Source organism: Aythya ferina (assembly GCF_964211825.1).
Source record: "Aythya ferina genome assembly, chromosome: 5".
Lineage (NCBI taxonomy): Eukaryota > Metazoa > Chordata > Aves > Anseriformes > Anatidae > Aythya > Aythya ferina.
Genome location: NC_140301.1, coordinates 39,377,102 through 39,393,517, shown reverse-complemented (window position 1 = coordinate 39,393,517; position 16,416 = coordinate 39,377,102). Strand labels below are relative to the sequence as shown.

Sequence of the window (16,416 nt, the reverse complement as noted above, 5' to 3'; positions counted from 1 at the left end):
ACGTACTATGGAGGTGGATAAAAGGATAATAACCGATAATTTCCACTCATTGTATATGAAAGTTAGTTCATACCATGCAGTAGGGTGGAAATAAATCTTCAGTGCCAGAATAGGTATTTTGTTCCCTGGACAAAAAGAGAAGCACCAGACTGAATGAGAATCGAGAAAACAAATGGATAAAGCTCTGCAGTGATAGGGACCAGGAACAGAGACAATACAAAGCCTGAGGGGAAAAAAAAAATAAAAAGGGACAGAGTTTGAAAGTGGAGGCAAGAAGCTTAAATCTGATATCAATAAAATCAAGGAAAAAGAATTACAAAATCATACCAAAAGACAATAAAAACAGGTTTATAGCAGTATTTTTTAATGTTTAAAGGAGGCTCCATGTGACATGTTATGACCTAGATATTAGTATCACTGCTGCAGTTGGCAAGGCAGTTAATATACCATCATTGTTTATTCTCTAATTGTTTCCTGTACTGGAAAGATGCCATTAGCTGTTAGGGAGGTTCCTCTTTCTCTGTGTGGCTATATTCTGTCTGCTTAGCCTAGCATCTACTGGGTTTAGAGTTTTATGCCAAACATTTCACATGGGAAAAAAAGCTAAATTAAAACAAGAGAAGTTCAGTCGTATAGTGGAACGATCCCCATCAGTCCTACTTATATCAAAAAAGGTCACGTTAAGCAAGTCATAAATCCTGTTAATGAGTTGTGTGGTCAGTTGTGATCACATTTTGAATCAGAAGTTTAAGTAGATTTTATACTACGAAACATTGGGCTAAATAAATCTTAAATAATTCTCCTCTTTTAATCATTTGAATATTTGAAAGGTCATGGTACGTACTCTGAAATATTCCTTACTTTGTGAAGTTCAGCAAACATTATTCCTTTCAACATATGCGACTCCAAATTTCCTGCCATTTATTTAAACCTTACTGGGATTAATGAATGTTTAAAATAATATTCCTAGTATTCCTAGAACTACATTATTCTGGCCTGAGGATACAGGACCTCTTTGAGTGCAGCCTTAAACATCATTAACTGTTTTCTGAACTATTATATATTGGACTGCTGTCAGATTTGCAGTCTCTCTTCCCCTTGAGTCTCTCATTCTTTCTTGTTTTGCAGCCTTCTCCCTCAGACTGTTTTCCCTCTAGATGTGCTAACTGCCATTTTCCTATTTGAATCTTGTGATACTGATGAGTCAAAGACTTAGACTAAGTAAAGCAGAACAACTGTTCTGAAAGCAGTAGACTGTGCTGATTTATACCAGCTGAAACTTTGTCCCCATGTTTCCAATCCCATCGCTATTATTAGAATTATGGTAACGCCCAGATGTATTAAGTGTCTTTGCAATACAATGATATGGCCCAAATCTTTCCTCAGAGAACTCCCAGGTTAAAAAGATAAACCATATACAAGAAGAGAGACAAAGAAGAAAGCACCAAGTCAATTTATTTCAGTATATTTTAATGCCTCTATGAAGAATTTACCAAGGAAGACTTGCTTCATGACATTCTGTGAATGCCATGACTTTGCTCTCCTTCCTTTACTTTTTTGATGACCCCAAGATGCTCCTTTTAATGGAATTTAACACCGTGGCAGTTAAATAACAGGGTCAAAATGTGCTATTATCTTAATTTTGTGAATTTTCAACTCAACTGATTGTTGCATCCAAACTTATTTAACTGATCATATTAATATGTATTCAAAGGAACCTGCACTAAACAATTTGTATAAATCCAAAGCTCATCAAAGCCTTTTGAATCCCTGTATTTTTGCAAAGTCATTGGAAATGCAGTTTCCTAAAATTTCTAAAAGTTTTTTGGATTTTTTTTTTTTTAAATTAAATCCTCATCATTTTTTATTCCATATCAACATCTTCCTTTCTGGAAGTAGAGATTTGGAACTGGCTGCCTAGCTGCACAGATCTTTGTGCAGTCCATGTGCATGTATATCTGTCAGTTCTCACACACTGCTGAGTCTCTCATCACTTTCAGTCTTGCTTATTCAATTTAAACTGAACAACTATGGTGTAGAAATCTCAAAGCTACATTTCATACAAAATTCATGAAAATAAAGACTTATGAATCTGGGAAGGGAACTCAGCTACTGTTTCCATTAAGGCAAAGCTGCAGCATTGGGGCACTCATAATTATACAGCAGAAATCCACACACGAATGCCTCAAACCCATGAAGGGAAGCATAATTTGGGGCATGCTTTATATTACATACTGTAAGATTCAGCCCCAAGACAGATTCACAGGAAATGAGCTTCATTAGCTCCTCTGGTCACAGAATGAGCATGTTTTTGCTTGCAACATTTGTTCCGTTACTGTGCTAGGGATGGGTGTTAGATACAGGAATGGTAAGTGCCAGGAACATTCCTTCTGTTTTTAAAGATCATTAATATATCTGCTTTTCTTCAAAGTACCACAGTACCTCTCTGCTTTTATTCACGAGCAGCCCAAGCTCAGTTGCTACCGGCGAATAATACCCTTAGACGTGTATTGTCATTACTGACAAGCTGTACATGTTGAGATTTTCTAATTAAAAATGACTATTTTTGTGCAGATAACTTCATCTATGCAGTGCAGTGTAGATGTGGATGTAAGGAGAGGTGAGTTATAACAAGGCAAATTGGGGATCAGGACTCAGGATCCTCTCTGAGCTCACAACCTAGCAGTTCATATTGCTTCAGTCTGTGGCTTGGGGAAGATCACTTGGTCAGTGCCTAACATGCTTTGTGTGCACAACAGGGTTAATGCTGTCCTTTTCTGAATGGTCCTATCTCCCCAGAGAATTATGCAAGAGAATTAGCTCACTAATGCTTTAGGTGATTTTTAGCGAAAAAATCTGCTAGTGTTTAAGGACTTTCAGATTTGTAGCCTGAAGAATTTGCGGGGGAAGCAAATGTCTTCTCAGAATTAAATTAAATCTGTCAGCCTGGAAAGTGTGGGTCCAGATTATTTACTTGCAGCACCAACAGTTGCAGGGTGCTACCTTCTTTAGAAATGTCTCTGTCAGGGTTTCTCTAGGTTTCTGCTCTCCCTAGGTCCTGAGCAGTCAGGATCCTGAGCGATGAGGTGTGTCTCCCGCATTTTGGTTATCTCTGGAATCTGTTCCCAACCTCTCCTTTGTGTGGTCAGGCTTTGCTTTCCCCAGCTGCCCCTTTTGTTTGCACAGTAGCTTCTCCTGGTTTCCTGTCCTGTCCCCGTGGAGTTCCCAGCAGGGCAGTGTGCTTTGTAGCTGAATCCAGAAGCCGTGGTCCGTGTCAGCTTCCACTCTCTCCATCCTTGCCTGGAAGGCAGCCAGGATCTCAGCACAGCATGGAGACAAAGGCCGTTTTGGAAGTCCATTAACCCCAAGAAAAACATCCGTGACCTTTCTGTAGGCAGGTATCAGCCCAGCTTTTGCTAATCAGGCTTTATTTGAGCATCCATTCTTATTCTTTCTTTAGAGTCACAGACCTCCCTGCCTGTGCATGTTAACACATGGAAAGGGTAAAGACTGTGTGCTTTGCAGACACCAGGATCATAATGATTTTAATAACAAGAAAAAAAAAAAAACTTACAGGAAATATGCATCATGTCGAGCAGCACACAGTGAAATGGCACCCCTGAATAAGAAAGAGCAGAAAGGGGTGCAGTGACTTGAGGGGCTCCATCCCAACCCCGTACTGCTTGAGACTCTAAGATGCAACAGAACCGAGTTTCGTTTTAGTTTGTTTTGTGGGGAGAGGTGGGGTGTGACTGCTATTTTCCAGACTTCTGCTTTTGCACCAGCTACTTATTTCAAAACCTGAAAGCTGCCATCAAGGTAGGGCTTCAGGGGAGGGAGAGGTTAAGAAAAGCTTGGGAGCTCAAGGGGATCTTGTCAGTGAGCTCTGGTTAGGAAACAGGCCTGTTTTGGCTCCCGCACTTCCTTTTCTCCCTAGAGCTCTGCCTGTCAGAAACGCCTTCCCACACACCACTGCCCTGCCATTTGCCAGAGAATTGCGGGGGAGAGGGGCTTTTCCTGTCTGTGTGCTGAGACGCAGCCAGCCCTCAGACTGTGGTTTTCTCTGGAGCCTGGAGCCCACTCTTTGTGGCTTTGTTGTGTTTTTCACCGGAGAAGAAACTGAGGACAACTGCAGTGAAGTGCGCTGCTCCCAAGGTCACACCAAGGTGCCTGGCAGTTGCTCAGCTGTTCCCCTCAGCTCCTATCACTGACCTCTAGCTGCCAAATTACAGGGTTATGGTATTGCCTCTTTGCCCTGGGAAACTGACTAAGAAACTTCGAGGAAAGGCAAGGCTGAACTCCCAGCAGGTTGCTCCTTTGTGAAAAGAGCCTAGCAGTCTGCTGAGCTCCCCAAGGGAACCATTGCCTGCTCCCTGCTGGGCCAGTCCACTGCCCCGGTCTCTGGTATCTCACACAATGCAGGTTCTTTTGTTCCCTGGATCAAATCTGCAACATCCTTACTCTCCCACCTGCTTTAGGAATAGAAATATTTTCTGTTCCCTGGTATGACTAGGGGATTTCCATTTTGTTAGCTGTTGACCTCAAGTCCCCTTTTTCAGAGAAGGTAGCTTAGAGCCTTCCTGTTATTCCAAGCACCTGCAGGGTTGGACTGAAGAACTGGCATTGTAACATCTTCCTCATATTTTTTTTTTCCTTGAACTTTGTCTCAATCCCAGCTCCCCCACAAAGAATAGCTTACCTGGGTAAGTGCAAAAGTCAGTCAAAGCAATAAAAACTTTGTTTTTGAGCCCACCGCATGCTTAGGTTGGGGATATGACCTCTTGTTGTTTTTTTTTTTTTCTTCCAGGATAGTATTGTTATATGGCAGTAATAAGCCTCCTAGAAGCTAGTTCCAGCTTCCAAGGGTATACAATTCAGTTCTTAAAACCACTTCACTGACTTGATCCCTTATATCTTCTTTTTGTGCTTGGGACTGTCCCTGGAGCCCTGGGGGTTGCCTTCACCAGACAGATAACATCACCCACTTCCATCAGCTCTCTCAGCAGTATTCAGAGAGACAATCACCGATTACTATTATTTTGTTCTGTTTTTACCAGGCTCTCTTTGCCAACTACTCGCAATCCAGCACCAGCCATATATCTATGCCAACTGGCTCTGGTGCCCGCAAGACATCAAGTGCCACTTCTAGTCTCCAGAAGGCAGCCAGTTTGCACAAAGTGATGCCATCCCAGAGTACGCCTTCTCAGCTGGTTCCAAAGCCTCCAGCAAACCACAGACAGACAGTAGCCAGAAAGGCTGCAGCCCAGAGGATTTCCAAGTAAGTTTTATCTCTTCCCATCTACAACAGGGAGTTGGCACTGGTTCCCCTCAGGAGTACGGGTGAAGAACCTGTCTACGTGTGATTCAGACATAGGCCTTTCAGGCTGTTTTGTTCAAGATAAATCTCAGAACAGCTCGACCTGTGTGAGCTGAAGTAAATGTGTACTGTCGTGCATTTTCATCTTTTACAATGGTAAGGTAAACATGACTGTAGCATCATACAAACATAGGGATGTAACTGCCAGATTGAATCAGAGAAGTGTGTGGTCCAGGCTGGGATTCAGTTACCTAAACACTGGTTAATAGTGCGATGTTAGATGCCTAAGGCTATCCTACCTGGCTGTAGCTGCTGCTCCAGTTAAGCACAAGTCTTCTGCAAACCTTGCTGAATCTGCCAGTCCCATGCAGAAGTCTCAAAAATCTTGCAAGTATCATGTATGGTACTAGACAGCTGTGTTTAGGCACTTGAGTCACTCGCTTCATGTTTAATCTTTGATGGAGGCCAGAGTCTGGTGGGTCAGAAAAGGCTGCCAAAAAAAAACCACCCTGAACCCACCAATATCCTTAACAAGCTAATTTGCCCTTTAGCCAAGCTTTCCTGTAAACTTAACACATGAACATTGACTCATGCCTTTAGGCACAAGTTTTTATTTCATTCAAATTGTTTATGTGTCTAATGTAATGATAGCTTTCTTCATTATCTGTAAAAATGTCTACCCTTCTAATTTTTACTAATCTTTTAGTTATAGCACTTGACATTATAAAGAAGATGAGTTTTTCATGTGTTATCTTTAAAAACAAAATACAACACTCACCTTCAAGTGTTGTTTACTGATTTTAAGTTTCCTTCCTTTCCATTTCTTTGTGTCTCTTCTTCTGTGCATTATGAGAGAATGTGAGCAAGGCTTCTGTTTTCTTTTTTTCTTATTCTTTACATTTCTTGTTAACTCCCTCAGCTCTCTGTTTATCTCTTCTTTGTCTAAAGAAGTTCTGCCATTTAAATTCTTCATCAGGTTTTTCCTCATATATCCTCAGATGTATTTCATCCCTGAATGCTGAAGGGTAAAAATTGCAGTCGTAACTTCCTCCCTTATACTGTATGGCCAGAAGAGTTGTAAAACTTTAACAGGTTCCTGTGAGGTTTCCTGGTTCTTTGTTTCCTTCCTGGTTTAAAGAGGGGAGGCTTAGTAAAAGATCACGAATGAAAGACACCTTGTGAAGCTGCTGGGGCACTGTCAGTGTGTGGGGATCAAATCTGGAACTGCAAGGCATATTTAAGGAACTTGGACAGAACTGTGCTGGGGAAGCTTGTGTATTTCCTGCTTCTACTCTTGCTATTCTAAGAGCTAGCACATTAAACAGATCCCCCAAAACTATCTAAAAGGAAAATAAAATGGCAGTAGACTTTGTCAACTCAGCAAATGCAGAAGTGAGCGTAAGGTCTGGCAGGTATATGCTGGTGGGTTTGCTATCTGATGTCTTTTATGTTGGATAGCTCATGTTAGTACAGGTGACAGGCTGTGTCAGTGGGTTTCTCTGCTGGGCAGCAGGGATGTGTATTTGAAGATGCCGGTGTGCTGTGCTCACTTGTTGGCAGAAGAAATGTTTATCCTTGTGAGATGGAATTGCAGCTCCTTGGACAGACTTTACTTTGCTGCATTTTTGTGGTTTCTGCTCTGTGACAGGCAGGAGTGTGGGAAAACCGGAAAAAGTTCAGCACCAAAAATGCACAGAAGGGGGAAAAAAAGCAAAAGATTCCTTCAGAATTTTAGAAAACTAATCCAAGTATTGAAGGCTGCAAGGAGCCACTCCGGAAATACTTTCCAAGTTGCCTTTCAGACTCCAGTACGAGGCTCTGAACCCATTCTTGCCATTCATGGGATCTTGCAGTAACATTTTTTCACTTACATGGAAAGCAGCAGTGCCCAGCTATATTTCCAGCATACTGAGAGCTAATAATTTAAAAACTGCTGTGTCTCAGCCTAATTTAACCCATCCTTTGTTGTCAGGAATAGACCAGAGGTGCATTTACAGATGAGAGTTGATGAAGACAAGCCTCTGCCTCAATTGAATCTAGATTAGAGATGAAAAAGATGTCTTGCATGCTCCAGCCTGTTCTTTACAGTCCCTGGTTATTCCGTGCAGAATACTTTCAGACACTGTGTATAGCCTGCCTTCAAATAACTCGAGTGGCAGAAGCCCCATCATGTGCTATATAAGACCTTTTAAGAATCTAAATAACCTTACTATTAGAAAGTTTCTCCTGATGTGCAATCTGAGTTTTTCCTTTGTTTCATCCTATTGTACCTTGTTTCTCCTTCCTGAACCACCCTCAACATTTTCCCTTGCAAATACTTTCCGTCTTTTGAATAACTTCTGCTTCTTGGAGTTTCCTAATGTTGTTTAGACTTGTTGAGGTTCTGTTAATCTCAGATAGTAGTTCCACCTGCCAAGTTTTTAATTGTCTTGAATTTACTGTGTTTTCTTCAGTGAGGATGCTTGCAATTGTGGCACCTAGAATTGTACTTTTCCAGTGTGGGACTACTGGATCCTTAGGTTATAACATAGCAAATATCCCTCTCCATAACATCTAATCTAATTTTGGCTTTTGGCTGCTTCATTCCTCTGTAAGGTCATCTTTGATTTGCTGCTGCTAGCTTTCACCCCCTAATTCTTGTTGGCTGTTTTCCTGACCTCTTTCCTCAAAGAAGATCTCACTGATATATATTATTTCCACAAGGCTCACTGAAACTAATCCTGTTCTGTTAAAGCTCTCGTGTCTCTCTCTCTCTTTTTTTTTCTTTCATATTTTTCAATAAACCAGACCTTATTTCTCTGTCTGCTCTTGCACTGCCTGGCTTTTGTTTAACATCTTAATAAAGACCTTCTTTTTCAAGTTGTTTGTAGAAGCCCTCTAGAGACTGGACCATGAAGACAAACTAAAATCAACTTTGTCTCTTTGACCTATCTCTTCTTTGCATGCGTTATCATTTCTCTCCTAGCTGCACACATGGCTTCCAGAAGAGAAGGAAAAGAATAAGTAGTAGTAGAAAGCTTGACTACAAACAGAGCGAGATGCTAAAATGAACAATACTGACTAATTTAAAAGGAGTCTAGTAACTTTGACGCTTCTCTGGTTAAAACATAAAGGAAAAAAGTAATGCAACAGCCAGACAATTCAGTTTTGTCTTTTCAGTTCCTGGCCTCTCTTGTTTTTGCAGTCTCTCAACTTGTAAAAGGTGGTAGGTTGACTTTATAATGGATTGTGTCCAAAGCAGACTCCTTGCTTAAGCTAACAGAGTGGAAAACTGGGGCCCACATTAAGGTGTGGAAAAAGACTATAGTAACTGGGAGAAATGGTTTAATACGTAGCTCTACTCAGAAATGTATACTCATGAAATGGTCTCCTGGGGCTCCATAGTTTTGATTAAACATACTCAGATTACAGGTAGTAAGATAATTTTTTGAACAGCTAACACAACAAACTCTTCTTTCTTTCCAAGAGTCAGATTGGGTCCTTGTGTTGCCACTGTTACTGGTATGTCTGTGAACCATAAAGGGACCTGCTGCTAACTGTCAGCAATATCTTGAGGCAGAGGTCACTGAAATAGTATTTGTAAGCCACAGGATGAAGCAGATATCCCTGGAAGCAGCATTTGGTGGGTAGGACCTTCATTACAGATGACAGCATGCAAAGCAGGGAAATATATTAGCACAACTGTGAGAATTCAAGAGTGATTTTGTACAGGTGGCAGATAGAAAATCTTTCTGCTTTTAGTAATGAATAAATCACAATAAACACAGATTTCTGCATCATTCCTACACTAACTTGCTGCACTCTAACTGTAAAAGCATCAGGTAGGGCAAGGCTTGGGCAGCCTGTGAACAGATAGTCAAAGGAAAGATCTCAGAAAAAATACGGCTGTCAATGTTAGATCACTGCATGCAAAGAAAAAAAATGCCTGGTAGAGAGAAGGAACATACAGTTCAATATTTTATCTGGAAGAGAGTAAGCCCAAGAAATTGCTGACTTTACCAGCAGTAGACTGAATAGACTGAAACATCAAAAACTATTGGAGATGTTAAACAACACAGCATAATTTCTTCATGGCATGTTTACTGAACTTCTCTATAAATGTTATTCCCAACAACTCTGCTCAGGAAACCTTTCAGAACAAGTATTTCCTTCAAGTCCCAACACCATAGCACATAGTCTTTCTACCTTGTTCTTCTCTTGTATATTTGCTTTGCATGGTGCCAGCAGCAGAAGATCCAAAGCTCTGCTCTATTGTAGCTAGTACAGAAATAGGGGAGAGGTGATGCATTTCTCCAGGGTTCAGGAACTCCATCCCACAGATGGGTGGAGTCCTGACTATAGTCAGATATGGCAGCAGCCAGCTGTTACAGGACAGGCTGGCCAAGCTTGGCAAATATGCCAAAAATAGAAGAATGGCCACAAAGCAAGCTCTGTAAAACGCTATGGTTCTGGTTTGTATCCTGTCTTGCCCATGTGTGCTTATTCACAGGCATGTGTGAAGCGTCTCAAATGAGCTGATCATGTATACAGTCTGAGTGCCCACTAAAAAGAGGACAAACATCAGGGGAGCAAACATGTAACAGTTACTGAGACCACTTTTACTTTTTTGCTACTGCTGTACTGAGGCATACTTGTTTTTTTAGCTCCTGAGCATCTGGGTTAATCAGGCTGCCTGACCCTTAGACATTTTTGGCAGCAAAAGCAGTGCATCTGAGAGACGTGCCTTGATTTAACACCCTGACACAGCTGGGCTCACTGGGCCTGCAGCTCTTAGCCCTTGGCTAGCCTCAGATCTTACACGCAGATACACATGTGGAGATACCCTGGCCAAGAGCAACAGGGGAACAAGCCTTCCTGGCTCTGGCTCTTCACATCTGTTGCTGTCCTCTAGTCAAACCTGGGCTTTGTGTGATGTGAATTTGTTAGTGTCAGTCCTGTCCCCACGGAACATTAGATGCATTTCGTGATATCCCAAGAATTGTTTTTTTTAAAGGTGTTCAGACTTCAGTCAAGAAAATATTTCTTTGTCACCTCTAGAACAAGAGCACCCTCCAGGCTGGGCAGCTTAGAGGTGGTTTAGTGCCTGCATTAAGAAACATCAGTATCAATTTCAAGAAGAGCTTTGCTGCATAAGAGAGAGAAAAGGCCAATGGCAAATAGTTGGAGGGGGACAGCGGAGAAAAGGCTGGTTTTGTTCATTTTAAAGAGGAAGAAATTGAGAATGTAACAAAGGATTTCATTGCAGAAGCAGAAACAAAAACTCCACAGACATTAAAAGTAGGAAAATTAGAAAGGTAATGGGGTTTCAGCTAACCCAAGGAGGAAGAAAGTGGAAAGGGATTAATTCAGTTTAAGCAGTAAATATATTCTGGGACTGGAGATCCTATCAGGACAGCTGAGGGAAGAGAGAACTTGAGGGGTGAGCTTAGCATGGTGGGAGGTCAAGGTTGTGGGGTAGATCTGAGAATGAGCTGTGTGGAGGTGACAGTTGAAACTGCAACAATCAGTATACAGTGTGGGCAGAAAGAAGAGAGGATGGGCAAGTCTGGAGAGGGAAATAGAGTCTCTATATGTAAAGCAGACATAAAGATAGAAGGGTAACTGTTCCCTGATATTTTTGTTGTTGTTGTTGTACTGGCCAACATCCCTGATATTTTCAACTGCCAGTCTTGCATTCTACCTACAGAAGGGTGAACTAGATTTGGCTGTCAATTGTGCTATATTAATGAAGTGGACCAGCTAATTATGAGCATGGAATGTTTATGTAAAAAGGATAAAGATCCATCTGGATTCTCCACCCCCAGATGGACCATGCAGTATCCATGCAGCAAAAGAAACCATAAGTACAGATCCAAAATTCTCTCCAAGAGGCAATAAACATAGAAACAGGCACCTCATTTGACAACAGCATTTCAAATTACAGCTGATTGAAGTAAGGCGTTGTGCTTTGCAAATGTCATATCTGCTTCCCCTTCCCTTCCCATATGGACTCTGATTTATTTTACTAAAGTCCAGCTAAGATAAAATACAGGAGTCCCTCACTGGCCTTTCAGCTGCCAGGAGCACCTGGATTGCTGGCAACTTGCTGACTTCAAAATTTGAAGGCAGAATGTTTCAGGAAAAAAAAAATACAGCAACTGCACATATGTGCCTGGGTCTGTTAGTCATCATGGCATCACGTGGGGATTGGAGATCACAGTGTTCTTCTGGGGAAGAGCTCACAGGAACTGTATTTCATGGCAGAGGTGAATGAGTGAGGGAAAAGCACTGTGGCAGAGAGACAGGGGTGTACACACAGAAGTCTGTAGTGATCAGAACAGAGTTGGGCAGGGAGGAAAGGCAAGGAGGGATAAGAGAAGAGAGGATAAACCAAGAATAGGTGGATTGATTGTGTAGATTTTAAGGACAGAAAAGGTCATTGCAGCTGTACAACTTGACCTACTTTTGTGAGTAGACACTTTTTTTTTTATGTAGGAGAGAATGGTCTCATTTTGGTAATGAATCTTTATAATAGCTACAGAGAGTGTGGTTGTACTCCACAGAGTATTGCTTTGCTGTAATTCAAATGCTGAGCTAAATGCAAGAGGATTTGCATAAAGTGTCTGCTAGAGGACTTGTGCTACACTGCTGGAGACTATACACGTCCCGTGGGTCTCAGTTTCTGAGGCAAGTGAGAAATCTTGCCCAGATCAGTTGTCTCTGTTGAGACAAGATACAAGGACTTAGATTTTCTTAGATTTTGAGAGCAGCATCTTGTGGCTAGCCCCCTTCTCATGTTCATTTTTGTTTTAAGGTTGCTTAATCATTTTGCTTCAGATCACTGGAGAAAGTATACCACAGCATTACTAGTTGAGTTGTGCATTGGTAGACCAATGTTATTTACCATTTCCTTTATCCTTCAGAATCATCTTGCAAGGCACATGGGACAAAAGCTTTAGGCACATTGAAGTCTTGCTGGCAGCTCGAGTGTTTGTCTGTCATCCCCTGCCTTCTTGGAGCCAGTTGCTGTCACTGCCTATCTCATATCATGTTCATAGCTGCAGTCCTAGTGAAATTATGTGAACTAGGAGAATTATAACTTTTATGTTCAAGACCATTACGCTTCCTTGGTATATCCTTTCTCATTCATCCTTTCTAATCTGATGCTTTTACCTGCTAGGGTGGCCTCCACTGAAAGGCAACTGAACGGATTCCAGAACAGCCTTCACAGTGCTGCATCCTGTGAGCCAGGGTCAAATTCCGCAGGTGAGTGCCAGTGCTGAAGACCAGGAAGTGGGGGGGGTGGGCATGCTGGGATGCTTTTATCTTTCTCAAGAACTGGCAGGGAAAAAAACCTCAGCAAGAGGAAGAAACACAGCTGTCTACCCTGCACATAGTGGTTCCTAGGTAACAGCCTGGGTTCAGCTGTGTAGGGAATTTATTCCTCCTGGGACAAAGAAGACTAAACAGAAGGGAGCAAAGGCTGAATTTTGTAGAGTTGGAAGAGGAAGATCCCTAAAAATGTGGCTGGGAAAAAAACTTGGCTATAATGGCCCCTGTTTGCTTTAGGCTTTGGCTCAAAGATGCTCTGTTGTTTAAGCTTGGGCTGTAATAAAGGGCCAGGACATTCTTTACATTTTTCTTCAGTCTTGCAGAAAAGTGCTTTAGTTCAGGAAGACATAGTTGAGACTTGTGAATCAGCTACATAGTGAAGTCAGTCAGTAGAGGTGAAACCTCCCAAAGAAAAATCACTGAGGCCTATAGAATCAGATCTTCATCCCTCCCTAGTGATTAATTTGTTCAGTGAGGATCTTAGTAAATGAGGACCCAATCCATTTTTCATTGGCACAGACATATTTGCAGAAGAGTGTGGTTGTGATGAACCCATGTTGCCCATGGCCTGCAGTAATCTGTGATGATGCTGTAATGGAATATATGGGCAAATTATCGTCTAGAGTGCCTTGAAAGAATTATGTTTCTGACCTTTAGTTTTGCTGCGAAAACCTTGAAAACGTGACTTGAGTATCACTGAAGCAGTGTTCTGTATGTTTTCACAAGCTGAAACAAAAGTTAGCGCAGGGGTGAACTGCCTAATTCATCTTGTGGATATTTAGCTCTGAAACTTCAAGATGACATTTCCAGTATTAATGTCAGTGATTTTATTGCTGATCCTCTAGCACAAACATTCAGCTAATGCACTTATTGTACAATTCCAAACTGCCTCCCACGCTTTACCACCTGCCAAAAACTTCAGCTATCCTACCAGAGATTTTATAGGATGAATAGCGAGAGTCAATAAAAAAGACCCTACAGCACATTGGAACACGACAGCGTAGGAATGCAATATAATGGAATAATCAAAATACAATTTTGTCAACATTGTATTATATGTGCAGTTGAGACAAAAGTTCTGGTTTACTGCATCATTCAAGTTGAGTTTTTCATACAGTATATAAAGGAAGGTTGCACACAAATTTACAAGTAAATGTAAAAATGTAGTTCTCAATATATGACCAAACTGTTTTGCTAAGTGGATTTACATGAAGGCATTTGTGTGCCGAATTCTGTCCTCTTTTTAACAATTTTAAGAGCACTTCACAGTTGTCACCCTGTAATTTTAGGGGTAGGTTAGCAGAACCAGGATCTAGTGAGCAGGTTACTCAAAGCTTGTCCCTAGAAAAGGTATATAGCTCCAAGAACAGGGCTAAATTTTGCTGCGATTGAAGTAAGTAGAGCAAAATGTTTGTTCTTGGAAACTGGGGGAATTAAATTTTTTTCAGCTTTGCACCAAGCCACTGGTATGCGTCAGAGGCTGTTGTGCCCAGTCTGTGTGTCTCAGAGACTACTTTGGTCCTTCCTGCAGGAACAGATGTTTTTCTTCTTCACTCTTTTCATCGATTGCTTACACTAGGGCCCTGATTTTCCTCATCAACAACTTACTTGGGGTTACTGTTCTGCATGTATTTGGTATCCTAGATACCAACTAGAGGAATTGGAGATACAAGTCATAAAGCAGATTACAGAATAAACTGCAAACATTCAAAGATAGCAGGCTGTGAAAAGTTGTGGAGATAGAAGAATTGGGCAGAACCTCCGTATAAACACGCACAGGAATGTTCAAAATGTTTGAGAAGTTTGAATAGGCCTTCTTTGAATAAAGGTCTGTGGGATGATTAATCGCCGAGATGGCACAAGCATTTCATACTATTTTATCAGACAGCTTCTGTGAAGAAAACATCCTGGCAGACTGAGGAAGTCATTTGAGTACCATAGGCTTGTCTGCTATTGAACTGGGCCCTTGTCTGACTTTGGCAGATGCCCTTCAGGCTCCTAGTCCATTCTTCTTTTCATCTACTCTAATAGTCTGTCCAAGGAATAGCAAATATTGAAGCTTTGCAGAGAAGCATAAAGATGTCACAAATGAGCTAACCAAAAGTGAGGATGACGCTCAAAGGAACAGCGAGTCAGGTAGTATGGAAACTTTTAACCAAATTGTTCATAGAACAGTTCCCTGGTGGTTAGTACTGCAGTTGTAGGAGTGGGCTCAAGGAGTGTTGTGCAGTGGGCTCAAGCTCTAAAGTACAGATTTCATGAGATGAAATAAGAGGAAGACTAAAAGTCAGCATTTCTGCAAAGCAGCTCAGGACTCTGAAAAAAAGCACCATTACAAGATAAGTGGCCCAGCCTCTCATCCCCATGGCCTCATCCTCATTTCATGGACAGATGAGTTCTATGTGAGCTGTATGCCACTGGGGTAATGAGAGATAAGGCACAGGTTCTCTTGAGTATCTACTGGAGGGGGGTTGATATTTAAATCTAGAGGGGAAGATCTAAATATCAAAACCTGCATGCTATCACTTGGGGGTTATTTGTATTTTCTGAACAGACAGTTCCCTATCAAAGTTACTGGAAGTTGAAGGGAATTTATTATACTAAAGAAGTACCAGGAATTACTACCTCTGGGGAACACTCAAAATGCTTCTGACCCAATTTTTCAGTGAAATTGAACACCCAGTTGCCTAGTGTACTGGGTTGTCAGTCATTCTGAAAACAAAGCTGTACCTACAGCCATGATCATTGTTGTTTGTTTGTTTGCATCCTGCATTACTTTGAGGGTCTCTCAGCATTGTGCTGATTGCTTTCTGCTTCATGAAACTTTACAGTTCAATTAGTATTAGTGCAATAGGGTGATTTTAAACGAAGAAATCAGTTCTCTTTTCAAGTCTTCCTCTTCTCCAAGTCTTCCAAGACTATAGTTTGCTGAGTAACAGAAGGCTAAACTAAGTAGTATAGTGGGTTGTTCAGCTCCAGGCTGTCTTTATGAGGATGTATTTGATATGATGATGAAGGAAGGAACCTATGGGTTGGTCATTTTTTATTCTGTATGTTAACAATGCAAGGCTGTATGGAGATGATTTGCTGTTTTACTTTCTACTGCTCTGTAGAGGCATTAGGTGAATATTGCATGATTTTTTTAAGTGGAATTCTAGATAAAAAGGTGTATTTTTTCAATTAGAATTTAGCTTTTCAACAGCTGGCAAGAAACATCCAGGAAGTGCTGTAGCAACTTTAAAGACCATGTAGTTAGATACTTAATATATTTATTATTCATCCTTTTTGAAAATGCTAACACAAAACAAGTTTTAGGGAGAATAGAAGAAAAAGTAAAGTTTTACTTTTTGAAAACATAACAGCACAGTTCCAGGCAGTTTCTCTGTACCTAAGTTGGACTCCTGTATGCGAGAGCCTGGACACAGAAGTGATTTGAAAGTATAGTTAACTCCTCAGTGCAATTGGGGTGTGGACCTACAAGGTACTGACCCCAACTGATTTGATTTGTAACAGTAACAGCAACTGTGAGTGAAATCTCTCTTCTGTCATCATGTTTCTCTCTTTCCTATGCTGCCAGCTTCTTGAGTGTTCATGAAATCTTTATTTATTTGTTTCTTTGCATTTTAAAAGCTTCTGAACACAGAATGCTTATGGGGTTCTGGTTTGCTGTGGCAAAAATATAAATAATATGCTAATAACTTACATATGTAATTGCAAACAAGTATGAATCATGATTAAAACTGGGCAAGACTGATGCCTGGCTCCACCCTTGTCAGTACTTTCACCTT

The 16,416-nt window shown here is 41.2% G+C and overlaps 1 protein-coding gene across 3 annotated transcripts in view; it reads left to right on the top strand.

Annotated features, from left to right (window-relative positions):
• Positions 1-16,416, top strand: part of TTLL5 (tubulin tyrosine ligase like 5) — a 124,784-nt gene that overhangs the window by 101,911 nt on the left and 6,457 nt on the right. For all 3 annotated transcript variants that reach the window (XM_084519582.1, XM_084519581.1, XM_084519583.1), the window contains 2 exons: positions 5,058-5,278; positions 12,477-12,562. In XM_084519582.1, the coding sequence (XP_084375708.1) occupies positions 5,058-5,278; positions 12,477-12,562 (307 nt within the window). The remainder of the gene's footprint in view (positions 1-5,057; positions 5,279-12,476; positions 12,563-16,416) is intronic.